The sequence below is a fragment of the Rhineura floridana genome, chromosome 9 (genome assembly GCF_030035675.1).
Source record: "Rhineura floridana isolate rRhiFlo1 chromosome 9, rRhiFlo1.hap2, whole genome shotgun sequence".
In the NCBI taxonomy this organism is placed as follows: Eukaryota; Metazoa; Chordata; class Lepidosauria; order Squamata; family Rhineuridae; genus Rhineura; species Rhineura floridana.
The window spans coordinates 7,355,453-7,375,141 of NC_084488.1; the positions used below are offsets into that span (position 1 = coordinate 7,355,453).

Genomic DNA, 19,689 nt, shown 5'->3' on the forward strand with positions numbered 1-19,689 from the left:
TGGCCAAAGGCCCTCAAGGCGGCTTACAAAGAAAAATAAACACAGATAAAAATACAATATAAAAATACAATAAAAATACAATAAAAGCAATACAATTTACAAAACTTAAATTAAATAACATTATAATAACAAATAAAATTAAATAACAAATAAAATGTGTGAATCAAGGAGATATTTTCTAAGGGAAAGTTAACTGGTATTTTCACTGTCCTAACATTCAATGGACTGCCTCCCTTCTGGCTTTCTGCTCATTTCAGTGTCATATCTACCTGGCCAGAAATGACCCTAGAAGAAGAACAAGTGTTTATGAAGCTCGGACCCAGCAGAATGGATCCCAAGTCCCAGAAACCTGGCTTGAAAACAAACAGAAAATCTGGTGCTGACAATGACAAAGCTCAGTCTTTAGGCTAAGGAAGAAGGGGCAGTGACAGTAACTGTTTCAAAAATTACTCATAGTCAGCTTACCCTGAGGTAGTTGAGGGTGAAGTTCGTCAGACCCATACGAGTGATGTTTTTGGACAGCTGTTCCAGCACCTGAGGGTCTTGTGCCTATACCAAAAACAAAGAGACAGTCTCATATGCTCATGTAAGAAAGAAATAGTAAAAGTATAGTAAAATTATAATTCAAGGGCACATTTCAAATTTGGCAAACTTGTCTGAAAGTAAGCTGCCAATTTATAACAAGCATCCAAGATTTTGTACTGAACATGAAAGATTTTGAACATGAGATACCAATTTGCTGAGGGAAGGAGATCACAATTCAAAACACTGTATTATTAATAATGATAATACTAAGCTTTCTTAAAAGCATACTTCAGAATAGTCATAATTTCAGTAACCCTTGCAATAATCTTGTAAGGAAGACTAACACTGTTGTCACCATACTACAGTAAGGGGTAAGAGGGTAATGTCTTGGTTAAGCCTACCTAGTTATTCCATAGTAGAGGCAAGATTTTAACTAGGAATTTCTTGGATCACAGTTTACTATACTGCACTAGATCATAGATTTGAGTTCCACTTGTAGGAGTAATTCCCATTGTCATCAAAGGTTTCTTACACACATTATTGTGTGCTCAAGACACACCTCTTTATCCTGAGCTTTGACACCTGAGACATATATTTTTAGGACCCACCCTATTTTGTGATTTAAGTTGTTTTTAATTGTTTTAATGCTGTGTTTTAAAATTGTTGTAACCTGCCCTGGGACCTTTGGGTGAAGAGTGGGTAATAAATGTTTATTAACAACAACAACAACAACATTATGGTAACATAGCAACTAAGTGATAGTAAAACCAATGGAAAACCTGTTTTCAAAATAGTTACAGCCTTCCTAATTAATAATTCCTTAATTAATATACTTAAAAACAAACATGACTGACACATCAGGATGCCAGCTTTTATTTACTAATGTAGTATGGTAACACCAAGCTGAAAGCATGTGAAATGCACAAGGAGAAAAAGTAGGAATTGTTTCCCACATTTAATAAGGAAGGGTGAATCAGTCAATTTCAGTTTCTCTATTTTTTCATTTCCACAGTCTTAATTTCAGTTCTCTACATTTCCACATCAATTTGCATTAGAAAAATCTTCATGAAAATTCATCAGCATTTTAGTTCTCCTAATATACACATTTTTACAATGCAATGTTCCCTAATAAAATGTATTTTGTCTGTTGTTTCCACTAATATATGCATTTTTATAGACACACTTTATCCTAGCATGTACATTTTTGTACACATTACTTGACTGGGGAACTGCACTGCAAAATTCAGAGAAGTGCAAATTTTGAAGGCAAGTGGCTTTGTTTTGATTTGCATATTATTTTGGAAAGAGTGAAACAGGTTGATTCGTCTTTAAATGCAAACAATCACATTTCTCCCCCATCCCTCCTTAAAAATCAGGAAGGGCTGATGCTCATGTGTTAAGACTGATCTCTTTTTGTACTGAGGAGTACACCAGGGCTGGGGTGAGAGCTGGGATGATGATGATCTATATAGGTTCTATATGGCTTAGAAGAATTAAATGATCCAATGCACTTCAAAACTGTTTCTGACATGCGTTGATGTACCCTTAGAGCAACCCAGGGTCCATGTGTAGACTTTGACCTTATTTTATGCACCTCCCAGTGCTTTCTGAAGTTGGTTCGTTCCTTCATCTCATCAGTGATCCTTCCTTCATGTTCATTCCTTCCCCTTTCTTGACTCTCCAGATTGTGTGGGTATAGCACACTATAGCAAAAAAGCATTTACTTTCACTTGCTTTTGAGAACAATAGTGGTACTGGTCTGTTGTGCTAAAAACAACCGTATATATATTTGAGAGTAACCCCATCAAACCCAATGGGACTAATATATGAGCAGACCTGCATAGGATTGGGAATTTTACTCAGAGGTAGCCACGACACAGATTGAAGCGCAGGGTGGTCTTTATTCTGGACTAATCCACTTATCCCTGGTTCCGCCCAACATTAGCTCTGGCCCCAGCTAGCACTGGCATATGGCCCTTGACAGATTACTCCTGAGGGAATGTGGCCCTCAACAGAATAAAGGTAGCCCACTCCTGCCTTAGAGCCAACTCACATAGACCTCATAGGCCTAGATAGACTCGACTAGAAATTCCCAAACTGTATGCTGAGACAAACTACTGTGCCATGAGAAAACTTTTAGTGTGCCATGAGAAATAAATGAAATGATACAAGGTTCTTGTGCAGTCAGAGTAGCCAGTCACAGAGGGCTCTACCCACTGCTTCTCTGCCCCAAACAGTAACTCGTGCAGAAATTCCTGACCTCTGTGTAACAAGTGACTAACAAGTCTAATAAATAATTATTGAAGGTGGAATATTCTTTACTCTCATACTCTCTAAAAATAACTTTTGTGGGTATAAGAATTATGTGTGCTTCCAAATTTAATTCAGAAAGACAGTGTGTCTCAGCTGATGTTTGGGAGACACTGGTCTTCACATTTGCACCCGTGTACCCTTGAACAAAGCTGAGGTAATCCCCATAAGACACCAGCATATCACCCTAGTTTATGATGTGTGAAACTGGCTGAGGCAGCAAATTGTGGGTTTGGATAGTTATAGTCAACATTTTCTGAAAGTTAAAAAAAAACCCCAATTCTGGCCAATTACTTACATGCATGGCTAAAATACTCCGAGGGACTAACTCTCTGTATTGTCTAATTGTAAAGTGCCAGGTTTTTATCCTCATAAGGTCATCAAATGTAAATTCCAAGATAAGACGTCCTTCTGTGCATACCTAGAAGGAAAAATAAATAAAAAGAAGGAAAATAAACTTCTTTATAAAACTAGAAGAAACAAAACAAAAGCCAGTTCTAAGCAAACAAAATACTGTACATGCCAACATACTTTGTTATTCAGCTTTATTGGGGCAATTGTATCCCCTCCAGAAAAAAAGAATTCAGGAAAACAATTTAATAGGCAGCAGTTGATCAGGCTACAGATTTTATATTTCTGTGCAATCTAAATCTTATTTATCACACTTTTTGTTTCCCTTGAAAACTGCTGATGCTAATTAATGGCACAAAGGGCACAATTCTAACCCCCCACTCCAATGGTGATGGTGAGTGTGTGTGTAGGATGATGTGTAGCTCCCTCTCTGCTGTTGGAGAGGAGAATCACAACCATGGTGGGAGGACAGCTCCCACTGGCTTTGCCACTGGTGGTAGCTAGCAGAAAGCCCCAATATGGGGTCGTTTCAGGACATGGATCCCCAGCTGGGCCCTTGGACCCCTCAGCTGCACCAGCCTGGAGCTTGCCCAACAAACAATATACAAAATCTTCACCCCACCTTCAGCCCTGGCAGGCATGAGTGGTAGGGCTTCAGAAGTGGTGATGGATTTGCCTCTCCACAACTCCCGTCCAGAAATTTGGATTGCTCTGTTCACCTTTCAATTTAAGAGCTGAAGTTGTACAAATATAATATCTAGCTGCTGAACCAACGACCCTGTATTATTTATGTAATAGATATTAAGTAATCCTATGCAGTAGACTGGTCTATAAAAGTTCTATTTGTTCCAACTGGCTGTTTAGTTTGCTCTGATATAATCACATTCAGCAGGCATTATTCTTCTCACTTTTATCCAATTTCACACAATTATTTTTATCCCACCCAGTCTCAATTTCTTGCTTTCTGTTTTTCAATTCTTTTTGTTCTTTTTGGGTTTGACCCCACCTCCCCCCAATGTCCAAATATAATTCCTCTGTGGCAAGTATAATGGATTCCACAGCAACTACTTCTCAACTTTTGGAAATATTGAGAACTGATTTCCTATAGCTTCTTTATTCTAAACATTTCTGGTTGCCTGATTTGTATGTATAATTGTATACAAACCTCTCCAGACTTTGGCTCGCCTATGAGCTTTAGGAACTCACAATGCTTATAAAAAGGGAGCATTTTGGAGCCCCTGACGTCTTCTCTTATATTACAATCTGAGCCACAGAAGAATTCATAACATGATCGATAATCCTTTTATAGGCCAGAGGCCCACAGCTAGGAATATTGTATGATGGAAGAATCCTGGAGCTAATGAGGAATGAAGAAAGAGCCTGGAGGGACCAGAGGCTGTAGCAAAGGACTGATGGCACATTTTGGCTCTCCACCCTGCACTCTCTTAGTGGCTCTATAGCAGAACTACCTATTGACCAGGAACATACAGAATAGGAAGGGGACAACAGTCACATCAGAGGAGGACATGACCAAAGGTAGTCTTTGGACCTCTCTTCCCTTTGGATATCAGACAAACTCTGGGACCTGTTTTGGTAGGTTAGGAATAACAGATCTTACAGCTGCTTCCTTGTTATTTGTGACAATATTTAAAAAACACAATCTTCTTAATTAGCATAAACCTATCTGGCTGTTATTGGAAAGGCAGGGGAAATAATAATAATAATCTGTTGTAGCAATGATGCTGGTGAAGTCTCTGGTAATAAGTTGCCCTAACAGCACAGTGGGGCAAGTAGAAGGGTTTTTTTGGCTACCATTGGATAAGCTCCATAGGTGCTACAGGTCAGGATAGGCAGAATGCCATATGGCGGGTGGGGGAAAGCAGCAGCATGGGCCTAGGATGGGGCCTGGGAAGACAACCAGCTAAGGGATGCATTGACATAAGAAATAAAAGGGCTGGGAACTGGGAGTGGGTGAGGTCCAGAGGGATAAGGAAGACAGGCGAGATCAAGGAGGGGAAAAAAAACTGTCATAGAGGGAACCATACATGTCCAGGAATCAGAGAGATGAGGTAGGCTGAAGTTTCACATACTCATTTTAAAAAATAAAATCCTGCCAAGTCTGCAGGCTTCTAGAAATGGATTTTTTAAAAAAAAACATTTGTAAAAGTAGGAAGCTGTAATTCTCTGAGCTGCACCCATGAGCAAATACCTGCTCACTATGGCTACTTTTGAAGGATAAAAGCATTCTCCTTGGACAGGAGACAGTGTTCTTCCACTGACAGATCTTGATGGCCAAACTAATGTTCGCTTGGCTTCAGATCTTTCCAATAGCTTTTCTTTTGCTCGTTCAAAAGGGAATTCTCCTCTAGTGCTTTATTCTAAGAATGATATTATTCCTACTTTGCCACCCTTGGCTCCTTCTGGGAGGGTGGGATAGAAACAAACAAACAAATAAATAACAATAAATATTTTTACTTTATTTAACTGATAAAATCACCCATCCCAAAATCACCAGGCATGTTAGATTTATAAGGCATCCAACACACCAAATTAAAATACAATTAAGTACCAGCCTAAATAGAATTATCCCAAAACCCATGTTCATTAGGCTCCATTAGTTTCTGTCTATGCATTACCACCCCTTAGTTCCCAGGCTCTCTGCCCCTTGAGTGTCAGGGGAAACTCGACAGCGATAGCTAGCATCACCAAACACTAAGGACCACAGGGCTCCCATATCTTTAAGAGAGAATTTTGCAGCCAAAATGTTCTGCCAGAGCTCAGGGTGAAAAAAAAGCCACACTTGCTGAAATTCCCACTTTTTGTCAGCTATTGAAGGTAACTAACCCTATACAATTTTGCCTCTGGTCAACTTATGGATGGTTTTGATCTACTGATCTTAAAGACCTGAAAGATCTTAAATTATATTCCTTAAGGAATATAATTACATAAAGATAAGAAATGATTGTTCTTGGGGATCTGCTCACATCTGCTTCTGGAAAGCATGATGCTAGACAAGGTATTTAGTGCAATAGCAACACACAATTACAGTGCCTCAAATCTAAGCACTTTGGATTCCTTTTTTGTTGTTGATTTGACTAATAGTTTGTATGAGAACACTGCTGGAAGTGGGGCAAGAGCAACTCTTGTTTGGGTTCTTTTGTTTGTATTCCAGAAGGAAGATAGAGTTAAAGTCCTCCAGCTGGCTAGGCTTGCCTACCTTTACCTGTGCTGTTCTGTACCTAACTTCTGTACCTTCTGTTGTAAACTGATATGTTCAGGGAAGCTTATCTGCCCCTCCTTCCTTTGTTCTCTTTTTCAACTGTCCGAGGAGAGACCAGACATCTTTGTCTTTGCTCTCTTTCCTGAGCCATGAGGGCAATACCCATGTCTGGGCACTGCGCCTCCAACTTAGTTAGTTAGAACTAGGTATGCCTTTCCTATCTACTATGTATTTCTATAAATAAAGTAGCTTTTCTTATTTTACTAAGTCTTGAGACTCAGTGATCTCAATGCAGGGTAGAAGCCTGCTACTTAGGTAAATACACACACTGGCACATACACATCTCACACTGCTGACGATCTCTGCATATACAAATTTCTATAACAAACAATACACAAGATCAGTTGTAACTCCTGGATTCGCTAAGCACTTTAAAGTACATCGGATTGGAAGTATCAGCATGGTTTCTGCAAAGGGGAGTAAGCATGGCTTTTTCCAAAGGAAGTCCTGACTCAGCAACCCTTTGAAGTTCTCTGAGCATGTCAAGAAAAATGTAGATGGGACTGATCTAGAAGACATCGACTTCGACTTTCAAGAAGTCCATTTCCAAGGCTCCTAAATAGTTATAGTATAAGAAGACACATCCTCTTTTGGATTGGTAACTGGTTAAAAGAACAGGGAGAAGAGGATAAAATAAATGAAGTCCAATGTAACTAGTGTAAAGTGATGGGCTCCTGCTGCGAGGAAGGGCGGGATATAGATCAAATAATAATAAATAAATAAATGTACACTGGGCAAAAGATCTGCACTTTGACTAACCTTCATAGCTCTAGAAGTCAGGATCACACTGAAATTTATGGTGGTGGATTCAACAGATAATTGAACAGATAAAAATACTTCTTCATATTGTGCATAATTAACTTATGGATGCCACAAGATATGGTGGCTTTACATTAGACAAATCCATGGAGGACAGGTCTATCAACTGCTATATGCCATGACTGCAGGCTTAGAGGCATGACTATACCTTTGACTATACCTTTCCTGATGGATAAAAGTGAGAAAGGGCTGTTTATTTATTTTTATTTTTATTTGTTAAATTTTTATACCGCCCCACTAGCATAGCTCTCTGGGCGGTGTACAACAGAAAGTATATACAATAAAATCACATAAATCGGTACAAAAACATATATATAAAAATCCACAAATCTAAAACCAATTTGAACATATTAAACTAAAATGCCTGAGCAAAGAGAAAGGTTTTAACTTGGCGCCGAAAAGATAGCAATGTTGGCGCCAAGCGCACCTCAACGGGAAGACTATTCCACAATTCGGGGGCCACCACTGAGAAGGCCCTAGTTCTTGTAACCATCCTCCGAGCCTCTCTATGAGTCGGAACTCGGAGGAGGGCCTTCGATGTTGAACGTAGTGTACGGGCAGGTTCATATCGGGAGAGGCGTTCCAGGAGGTATTGTGGTCCCGCGCCGTATAAGGCTTTATAGGTTAAAACCAACACTTTGAATCTGGCCCGGAAACATATAGGTAGCCAGTGCAAGCGGGCCAGAACAGGTGTTATATGTTCGGACCGCCTGGTCCTCGTTATCAGCCTGGCCGCCGCGTTTTGCACAAGCTGTAGTTTCCGAACCGTCTTCAAAGGCAGCCCTACGTAGAGCGCATTGCAGTAATCCAATCGAGAGGTTACCAGAGCATGGACAACTGAGGTGAGGTCCTCCCTGTCCAGATAGGGACGTAACTGGGCTACCAACCGAAGTTGGTAGAACGCATTCTGTGCCACCGAGGCTACTTGAGCCTCGAGTGACAGGGAAGGATCTAAGAGTACTCCCAGACTATGAACCCGCTCCTTCAGGGGGAGTGTAACCCCATCCAGAACAGGGTGCATATCCACCATTTGATCAGAGAAATCACCCACCAACAGCATCTCAGTCTTGTCTGGATTTAGCCTCAGTTTATTAGCTCTCATCCAGTCCATTATCGCAGCCAGGCAACGGTTCAGCACATTGACAGCCTCAGCTGAAGAAGATGAAAAGGAGAAATAGAGCTGCATGTCATCAGCGTACTGGTGGCAGCGCATTCCAAAACTCCTGATGACCGCACTCAGCAGCTTCATGTAGATGTTAAAAAGCATGGGGGACAGAACTGACCCCTGCGGGACTCCACATTGGAGAGTCTACGGTGTCGAGCAATGTTCCCCAAGCACTACCTTCTGGAGATGACCCGCCAGGTAGGAGCGGAACCACTGCCAAGCAGTGCCCCCAACTCCCAACTCCATGAGCCTCTCCAGAAGGATACCATGGTCAATGCTTTCAAAAGCCGCTGAGAGATCAGGAGAATCAACAGAGTTACACTCCCTCCATCCCTCTCCCGACATAAGTCATCGTACAGGGCGACCAAGGCTGTCTCGGTGCTAAAACCGGGCCTAAAACCTGATTGAAATGGATCTAGATAATCGGTTTCATCCAATAGCGCCTGGAGCTGGGCAGCAACCACTCGCTCCAAGATCTTGCCCAGGAATGGAACATTCGCTACTGGTCTGTAGCTATTAAGGTCTTCTGGGTCCAAGGAAGGTTTTTTCAGAAGTGGTCTCACTACTGCCTTTTTCAGACAGCTAGGGACCACTCCCTCTCGTAAAGAGGCGTTTATCACTTCCCTGGCCCAGCCAGCTGTTCCATCCCTGCTAGTTTTTATTAGCCAGGAGGGGCAAGGATCTAGTGCAGAAGTGGTTGCACGCACCTGTCCAAGTACCTTGTCCACGTCCTTGAGCTGAGCCAACTGAAACTCATCCAATAAAACATGACAAGACTGTGCTCCGGACACCTCATTAGGATCAACTGCTGTAAACTGGGAGTCCAAGTCCCGGCGGATGCATAAGATCTTATTCTGGAAGTGCCCAGCAAATTAATTACAGCGGGCTACCGATTGCACTATCATGTCCTCAGGGCCAGAATGAAGTAGCCCTCGGACAACTCTAAAAAGCTCCGCTGGGCGGCAAAGAGATGACTTAATAGTGGCAGCAAAGTATTGTTTTTTCGCCAGCCTCACCGCTCCTAAATACAGGTTAGTAGAGGCACTCACCAGTGCATAATTACATCCGTCAGGAGTTCGCCTCCACCTCCGCTCAAGCCGCCTCCTATCCTGTTTCATCGCTCTCAGCTCCGGAGTGCACCATGGAGCTGTATGAGCTCTACACAGGAGAGGGCGTGCAGGAGCAATCGTGTCAACAGCCTGGGTCATCTCTGTATTCCACAGTTCAACCAGGGCTTCGACAGGAGCGCCAGTCTTATCAGCCGGAAACTCCCCCAGAGCCCTTTGAAAACCTTCAGGATTCATTAGTCTCTGGGGGCGGACCAATTTAATAGGTCCCCCACCCTTGCGGAGGGGAAAAGCCGCGGTAAGTCTAAACTTCAGCAAGCGGTGATCTATCCATGACAAAGGGAGAGATGTAAAACTCCCCACATCCAGATCACCATCCCCATGTCCGGTAGCAAAAATAAGATCTAGAGTATGTTGCCTGCATACCCTGTTCATGGGCGTTTTGGGAACCTCTGGCTGGCCAATGTGAGAAACAGGATATAGGAGACAATTAAGCCGACCAAGTGTATCTTATGTGGTTTCACATCAAATATTTAAATTTACTTTATTTAATTTACTTCCATTGTTTTTGCTAGGAATTATGTTAGCTGCTTAAAACTGGCAATTATCAGACTATGTGAATCAGTTAGATAGAGGTTATGTTAGGACACTCATTCTTTCCTGATCCCCCTACCCACTGCAGCCCCGTGTGCCCCCTGAGGGTTGAGAGACCTCTGGAATAGTATGGGATATTGCACAGAGAGCTGCATTAGGTAAGGGGGAATTGGCTAATGTTGGATACTTTGCCTTGTGTAAGAAGCAGCATTTCTCTTTTGCATAAAGCCACAAAATGGCCATGCTGGCCGATTTAAAGGACACACAGGCTCTGGCTTGTGGCAGCTCTAGCTTAAAAATCCATGGATCATGCCCGTATGTATGATTTCAAGTAAGACCATTTTTAAAGAGACCACAGATACCCACAGATCACAATAGCTAACAAACATGCTATATAAAGATATTTAACTTTCTGATTTATAGAAAAACCAAACTATTTCTTTCTAATCAATTAAGATAAAATCTTATTTGAAGCTGGCCTCCTTCCCTGCCCCCAAAGCTGCCTTTCCTATAAAATCCAAAATGAAAAGGTCTCCAATTAAGAAAACATTTTCTGTTGTGCTGAATTCATGTTACCGTACTGTGAGCGCTGACATTTTGTTTCTGTGGTAACCAAAATCAGCTGATTAGTTGGCATGGCAACAGAAAAGATGTAATCCCGGCAGACACACTCTAATCAATGCCCCCAGCACAGATGGTCTCTGGAGGATCAACAAGAAAGAGCCTGGCAGGCATTCAGGAGATCACGTGGCAATTCTAGACTAGGCCAGAGAGAGAGAAAAAGAAAAAAACTATAAAATAACATTTCTCAAACTAACCAGTAGCTTTTTAACCCCTTCCCTTTCTTAGTTAATTGTCAAATATTCTGCAGCTTATACCATGCGGGGCGGGGGGGGGGAGAATAACATCATTTTAGCTTATTTTTATTGCACAAATTTTAAATTTTACAAAGTAATAAATTCTCCCCTGACCTTCAGTTTTTATTGCTGAGAGTTTCTCGTATCTGCAAAAAAATCCTAATTTGATATATGGTTTGTATAAATACACAATAGTAACATGTTTCTTTACTTTTTATAAGGTAAAGGAACATAAATTGATATTTAGTGTTATCTAAGAGTGAGATAACACTGCTGAAGCAAATGCACAGGAGAGAAGAGTATATTTCAGCCATGCTCATAGGCTGTTATTACAATTTTAACAATGCTGATCACTATAAAGTGTATTTTTGTGAAGCTATAAGGAAACCAGAACTGTCACTAGAAGCTAAAATGATGAAACTGAGGTTATTATACTTTGGACACATCATGAGAAGACATGATTCACTAGAAAAGACAATAATGCTGGGAAAAACAGAAGGGAGTAGAAAAAGAGGAAGGCCAAACGAGATGGACTGATTCCATCAAGGAAGCCACAGACCTGAACTTACAAGATCTGGACAGGGTGGTTCATGACAGATGCTCTTGGAGGTCACTGATTCACAGGGTCGCCATAAGTCATAATCGACTTGAAGGCACATAACAACAACAACAACAAGGAAACAAAAGAATTGCTAACCTTAAATTAATCAATTTCTATCACCCCTTCAAATGTGTTAGTCAGGAAAAGATGGAGAGAGAGTATGGTTTTTAAAGCTGAAGGCAGGGAAGACACTTCATGTTGTGGACATTCATCTTACTATTGCTTTTGGTAAACAGGCTATACAGGGTTTTAAAAAATTGTTTCAGAAGCCTATGAACCCTTTTAACAAGAAATGACAGTGAGACAAAAGAAGTGTTGTGCACACTGTGGAAAGCAATTAGAGATGAGTGGATATGGGGAAGTAATCCTCATTTGGCAATTGCTTTCCAGGAGCCTTCATATGTGGTGCTATGACACCATCACTACCCTGAATGCATGGAAGGGAGTGGGATAGTGTCTGCCTTTGCATGTGCACAGTCTCTGCCTCCAGTTTTGGAGTATTTTCACGAAAGTGAGAATAGTCCCTATCCATGTACTTTCCAGGAGCATCTTGACTGCTCCACTGCCATCGGAACCACCAGCTTCCACTGCATGTATAGCTGTATATGTGTGTGTGTGGCACTCTCTTGCCTTTTTGTAGTGGTTGGGGGTAGAAGCAGTTGGCATGATCCTGCTGCCCTCCACATTTCAAGAGGAGCATGAGAATATGGCTTGCATGATCTATAAACTGGAATTACATAGCTAAGAAGACATAAATCCTTTCAAAGGGTGCTGAATCAGCAGTGTTTTGGGGTCACAAATCAAGCCAAGAACTAGGTTTGGGTTTAATAGTGGGCTTTTCATACTCTCCCAAAAGTGCTCACATTGAAAATGCTACAGTATGAAAATTCAGCACAGCTGTTGAAGTGATGCTTCTTTTTAAAGCCAGTTGCAGTTGCTTGTTTAAAGTGCCATTGCCTGGCTCCATCCTAGCTGGTAAGAATTTGGATTGCTCTAGAAAGGCAGCACTAGGCAGCTTGTATTCATTTCAAGGAGCAGGAGGACACTGCAGTGACACCTAATCTTTCATCACTGGGGCTGTGCTTTGCACAGGGGGAATGAAAAAAAATTACACTTACTCAAGTTGAAACTAGAGATGAGATCCACTTGTTGGTGCCTGTTCGATTAAATTCCACTGAACTGGCAAGTGGATTCATTTTGGGTTAGTTATTTAGCCACTACCCTTTACCTTTACCAATGTAATTTCCCCTCCCCCAATAATTATATTGTTGTCAAAGAAAAGGCAACGTCTGAGCAAACAAACATCAGGCTAAGCAAAGCAAAGACAAGCTGCAAAGCAAAGGCATAGTTCCGTCAGTTTCAAAGAGGCAGTCTCATCAGTTTAACATTAGCAAAGCAAAGTTCCATGCATTTGTTTTTTTTAAAGATCTAGGGTTGGGAAAAGCCTGGGAAACTCACAGCATTCAGGATTGATCTGCAAAGATAGTAAACCTGTGGACAATCAGGAAGTCTGATGCCAAGTTTGATTTTAGCGAATTTCTCACCTATTCCCAGTTGAAACAGTGGCTCATCTTGCTTTCATAAATACTATGACATCTAACATGATGCCGTTCCCCATGGGAAAAGTTATGGCACATTCCTAGTTGTGATCAACCACTGCAATTTCCTAAACACTCTGGATTGCAAAGATATATTTTTGTTGACCAAAAGTCCAATTTAATTTTGCTTCTATCACTTGAGTAGTTATTTCCTAAAGAAAAGACAATATGCTGACCCATGCTACACATGTTAATTATTGTACAGTAGGGCCCCGCTTCTCGGTGCCCCGTTTTTTGGTGTTCCACTAATACGGTGCCAGCAGGGCGATCAGCTGGAGGGGGGCTGGAGCTCCCCACACTCCAGCTGATCTCGCCAGAGGAAGGGAAGGTCAGCTGTAGCATGCTCCAGCTGATCTTCTCCTCCTTGGGGACGATCAGACTCCGGCACTCCAGCTGTTCGCGCCGGAGGAGGGGAAGATCAGCTGTAGCGCCCTACAGCTGATCTTCTCCTCCGGCGCAATCAGTGGGTTAGGTTTCAGACCCCTGTGCTACAGCTGATCCGCTTTTCCGTGGTTTTTCTTTTCGGCGGGGGTCTGGAACCTAACCTGCCGTATGAATGGAGCCCTACTGTATTATCTTATTTATTTGGTGCTTATTTTGATCCCACAGAAAACAATATATAAAATTTATTTATTTATTTATTTATTTATTTATTAAATTTATATACCGCCCGACTAGCAATAGCTCTCTGGGCGGTGAACATAAAACATAAAAATACAATAAATAACAAAACAATACTAAAATACAAGCAACAATCCAACACAGTAAACATTTTTAAAATTAAATCAGTATAACTTAAAATGCTTCAGAGAATAGGAAGGTTTTGACCTGGCGCCGGAAGGAGAGCAGAGTCGGCGCCAGGCGTACTTCCTCAGGGAGACTGTTCCATAGTTCGGGAGCCACCACTGAGAAGGCCCTAGATCTTGTCATCACCCTCCGGGCCTCCCTGTGAGTTGGAACCCGGAGGAGGGCCTTCGTAGCAGAACGTAGTGCACGGGCCGGTTCATATCGGAAGAGGCGTTCCGCAAGGTATCGTGGTCCCGCACCGTATAAGGCTTTATAGGTTAATACCAACACTTTGAATCTAGCCCGGAAACATATTGGCAACCAGTGCAAGCTGGCCAGAACAGGTGTTATATGCTCGGACCGCTTGGTCCTTGTCAGCAATCTGGCCGTAGCTTCCGAACTGTCTTCAAAGGTAGCCCTACGTAAAGCGCATTACAGTAGTCCAAACGTGAGGTTACCAGAGCATGTACCACTGATGTAAGGTCCTCTTTACTCAAATAGGGACGTAGCTGGGCTACCAACCGAAGTTGGTAAAACTCATTCCTAACCACCGAGGCTACTTGAGCCTCAAGTGAGAGGGAAGAGTCTAAAAAGACTCCCAGACTACGAACCCGGTCCTTTAGGGGGAGTGTAACCCCGTCCAGGACAGGGTATATATCCACCATCTGATCAGAGAACCCGTCCACCAACAGCATCTCAGTCTTGTCTGGATTGAGCTTCAGTTTGTTAACTCTCATCCAGTCCATTGTCGAGGCCAGGCAACGGTTCAGCAAATCGACAGCCTCACCTGAAGAAGATGAAAAGGAGAAGTAGAGCTGCGTGTCATCAGCATACTGATGACAACGCACTCCAAAACTCCTGATGACCTCTCCCAACGGCTTCATGTAGATATTAAAAAGCAGGGGGGACAAAACTGACCCCTGCGGGACCCCATATTGGAGAGCCCGCGGTGTCGAGCAATGTTCCCCAAGCACTACCTTCTGGAGACGACCCGCCAAGTAGGAGCGGAACCACTGCCAAGCAGTACCTCCAACTCCCAACTCCGCGAGCCTCTCCAGAAGGATACCATGGTCGATGGTATCAAAAGCCGCTGAGAGATCAAGGAGAATCAACAGAGTTACACTCCCTCTGTCTCTTTCCCGACATAGGTCATCGTACAGGGCGACCAAGGCTGTCTCAGTGCCAAAACCGGGCCTAAAACCCAATTGAAATGTATCTAGATAATCGGTTTCATCCAATAGCGCCTGGAGCTGGCCAGCAACCACCCGTTCCAAGACCTTGCCCAGGAATGGAACATTCGCCACTGGCCTGTAGCTGTTAAAATTGTCTGGGTCCAAGGAAAGCTTTTTCAGGAGTGGTCTCACCACTGCCTCTTTCAGACAGCCCGGGACCACTCCCTCTCGTAAAGAGGCATTTATCACTTCCTTGGCCCAGCTACCTGTTCCATTCCTACTAGTTTTTATCAGCCAGGAGGGGCAAGGATCCAGTACCGAAGTGGTTGCACGTACCTGTCCAAGCACCTTGTCCACGTCCTCGAGTTGAACCAACTGAAGCTCATCCAACAAAACAGGACAAGACTGTGCTCCGGACATCTCACTAGGATCTACTGCTATAACTTGAGAATCTAGGTCCTGGCGGATACATGAGATCTTATTCTGGAAGTGATCGGCAAACTGATTACAGCGGGCCTCCGATGATTCCACCGTGTCTGGAGGGCTTGAATGGAGAAGCCCCCGGACAACTCAAAAGAGCTCCGCTGGGCGGCAAAGAGATGATTTAATAGTGGCAGCAAAATGATGTTTTTTAGCTGCCTTCACTGCTCCTACATAGAGCTTAGTCGAAGCACTAACCAGCGCATAATTGTATCCATCGGGAGTTCGTCTCCATTTCCGCTCAAGCCTCCTCCTATCTTGCTTCATCGCTCTCAGCTCCGGAGTATACCATGGAGCTGTATGAGCTCTACACAGGAGAGGGCGTGCAGGAGCGATCGTGTTTACAGCCCGGGTCATCTCCGTATTCCACAGAGCGACCAGGGCTTCAGCAGGAGCGCCAGTCCTATCAGCCGGAAAATCCCCCAGAGCCCTTTGAAAACCTTCAGGATCCATTAGTCTCCGGGGGCGGACCATTTTAATAAGTCCCCCACCCTTGCAGAGGGAAGAGGTTACTGAAAGTCTAAACTTCAGCAAGCAGTGGTCTGTCCATGACAAAGGGAGTGTTGTAAAACTCCCCACATCCAGATCACTTTCCCCATGCTCAGTAGCAAAAACAAATAAAATAAAATAAACATTGCTAAAACCTATATAATAAAAAGTTCTTGGCTGTGAACAGACAGAATTATTTTGAAATTTTTGAAAGCTGCTCTTAGTTAGATTAGAACTGCATAACTTGTGACCCACCAAGTGGAGCTCAATCCACCAGCCATGGATTGTAACCTGGCAGTTGCTTCTGCATTTTTGCAATCCCAGGCAGGTGGCAAAGTAAGATGTCCCTGATGGGCCACCACAGTTGGTGGTGAACTGCAATTAGCTTAGTGGATCACATGTTGTACAGCTCCTACTTGTAACTAGTGGTTCTTACAGACAGCGAGAGCCAAATGGATGGTTCTGAAGATAAGAATTCTCAGGAAAATGAGACTTCTTGGGAAAATGACTTCTGCCATATAAAGGGTATCAGCGCATCCCATTGAAATGGTTTTCAAAGAGATACATAATAGTTTAAATATTGTCTTCAGAGTAAAGTGTATTCAGTCTGAATATTCCCTTGCTTCTGGTTTTTCTGAGTAGTTCCTTTACTCCAAAGCAACAGCTCCATGGATCAGATACACAACTACCAGGCATGATATCTCATTTGCATTGTAGATGAGAGGGGGCAGGTTTCCCCAGTCTCAACATGAACATGAGATGGGCATTGCATGTTTATGGGTAGAGACCCAGTTAATGTGATTCCTTCCTCTTAAAAAAAGAGGAAGGGGATAATGCAAATCTGATATCTGTATAAATGGGCCTCTACTTGGTGTGCCAGGCTAACCTGTTATGTGTGTAGTGGATTGGAGGAGGGGGTTGCTGCTCTTTCACCACACAGGGTGGAGCATTGGTCTGCTAAATGAGTGAACCATGCCTATACTAGACAGTCTATGTTTCTTTTGAAATATAAAAAAAGTCATGATTTCTCCCACTTTGTGACTGATGACCAAGAATCTATTCATGCAATAAAAAGATTTGTTAGAACATTGAATTTTATCTGAAGTTAATAACTAGATATTGTTTATTTATAAATGTCTGGATGGAGATAAATGTGAATTATATAACTGTATTATATAATTGGTTAAGTTGTACTTAGTAGTTCTTTTATTCATTGGTTGACTGCCAGGTTTTAATTAAGTTGGTTTTTACTGAATTGTGCATTATTAAATTTGTTTTATTTCTCATTCTAAATCGTTATTGTCAGGCCCAGGATGTGACTCAGGAACCAGACCAACGGCTGTAGTTAATTCGTGTTTTATTAGGGTAATGTCCAAACAAAGACTGCGTTTTCTCATGACGCAATACAGGGATACAGGTCCTGCGGCATTGGGAGAAAGTTGACAGAGCAAGGGACTTCTTCCCGCCTGTTCTTTAAGAAGGGGCCAAACGGGCGCGCAATCTTTCGCTCCTCCTTAACTGCCCCTCAGGTACTGCCCGCCTTCCCCCCCTTCTCTCCTGTCTTTTCAGCTGTCTGCGTGTGCGCGGTGAGGGGGGAAGCATCACCCCCTCCTCTTCTGAAGTTTCCGATTCCAGGATGGGGGATAGGGGAGGGGCTGATGGTAAACTGCCTCCCCGCTTTTCGGCTGTGAGCAGCCCTCCCTCTTCCCCCTCTTGCTCTGAGCCTGAAAGAGGGGGAGGCGTGAGAATGTCCAGGGAGGGCTCAGGCTCCCCGTTGCTAAGCGACCTTATCACTGGCAGTTCCTCTGTTTCGTCTTCGCTCCAAAGGGGGGAAATTCCTCCCCCTTCCCTCTGCCATCCATCCGAATACTCTTCTCCCAACTCTCCGGGATCCAGCTCCCCGGGATTGGGACCCCAGCTCTGCCTTCCGACAGTTATATAATGTTTCTTTTCTCTTTATACTTTGGTGACCTATGGTTATAAACAATGAATCAGAACTGAACTAGTGTACAATGCTGAGAATTTTCAAGAGTTTTTTGGGGTAATTTTTACCAGAATTTCAGTTTCAGTTGTGTTTTGTGATACATTTAATTTTATTTTTTTTTAACACAAATTAAGGTTTAAACAATCTGGAATCACTTCCACCATACACAGGGGAAAAACACTACAATAGCTATTACACTTTGATATAATCTGAAAAGAACACTGAAAACCTAACAACGCATGCTTCAGATTAATATTTCCTATTACCTTTGTAAACATTGGTTTTCCATGTTGAGTAACCATGGTGCATTGATCACAGTCCACCGTGATGGAGGAGTTGTGGTATGATTCCTTTGAGTGCTTGAGGATGTAATACAGGTCTGTCACACCTCCTTCAAAGACAGTGCTAAAGTAACGAGGAATGAGGGTCCTTCCAATTGCTGTTGGGAAAATACAAAGCAAATGAGCAAAGGCCACGAGAGAACACATTCAGTTATTTACTGCTGTTCATTTACTAGAACAGAAATATTAGAGCAAACTGAACCCAGATTTCAATGAAATAAATAAGAAATAAATTGTAATGTTCTTTCGATCTGGTTTATTTTTTCTTTAAGACATCATGCCAAAAAAGGAATCTATCTTTCAGATAGTTTGAAGATTCTTGTGTAGACCTGTGACAAAAAACTGGAGTGTTTCATAACTTGACAACTAATCCAAAGGAATACCATAACTGATGGTACTGTAAGCTGCAGTGAAGCCCAGAAGAATTAGTAGTGTTGACTGCCTCTAAAATTCTCCCAGCATGAGGTAACCAAACCCAGAGCAGAAACCAGATTGAAATGGATCTAAACCTACTAGGCTCCATCCCTAAATCCACTAAAAGCTGCTCAGCTCCACCCTTGGAAGTACCCCAAATCACTGGGTTTCAACTCTGGACCTACTCAAAATTGCTGGCCTCTGCCCTGTTTCCAGCCCAGATCTACCTTCCTTCCTTCTTCCTTCCTTCCTTCCTTTGTTTATTTGATGTTTTACCTGCCCTTCACCATAAGGTCCCTGGGCAGGTTACAACAATATACAGTTCTAAAAATAAATAAAACAGTTATGAAAACAAGTAAAGCTGTTTGAAATGGAACAGAATAGTCCAGACCTTCAGGCTGTGACTTGGGCCCCACACAGGTCTATCACGGTTTTTTAAATTTCAAATACTGGCATCCCTAAAGGTGGCCAAGCACCTAGTAACGGCAGTAGCAATATTATTATTATTTATTTATTATTTATTTATTAAATTTATATACCGCCCGACTAGCGATAGCTCTCTGGGCGGTGAACATAAAATAGTATAAAAATACAATGAATAACAAAATAATATTAAAATACAATCAACAATACAATAAACATTATTAAAATTAGATCAATGTAACTTAAAATGCTTCAGAGAATAGGAAGGTTTTGACCTGGCGCCGGAAGGAAAGCAGAGTCGGCGCCAGGCGTACTTCCTCAGGGAGACTGTTCCATAGTTCGGGGGCCACCACTGAGAAGGCCCTAGATCTTGTCATCACCCTCCGGGCCTCCCTGTGAGTTGGAACCCGGAGGAGGGCCTTCGTAGCAGAAC

The 19,689-nt window shown here is 42.6% G+C and overlaps 1 protein-coding gene across 11 annotated transcripts in view; it reads right to left on the minus strand.

The window, feature by feature from the left end:
* The window catches only part of LDB2 (LIM domain binding 2), a 307,652-nt gene that overhangs the window by 66,575 nt on the left and 221,388 nt on the right, over window positions 1-19,689 (minus strand). For all 11 annotated transcript variants that reach the window (XM_061584223.1, XM_061584221.1, XM_061584222.1 and 8 more), the window contains 3 exons: window positions 18,345-18,517; window positions 3,134-3,256; window positions 466-549 (listed from right to left, as the gene is read on the minus strand). In XM_061584223.1, coding sequence (XP_061440207.1) covers window positions 466-549; window positions 3,134-3,256; window positions 18,345-18,517 — 380 coding nt within the window. The remainder of the gene's footprint in view (window positions 1-465; window positions 550-3,133; window positions 3,257-18,344; window positions 18,518-19,689) is intronic.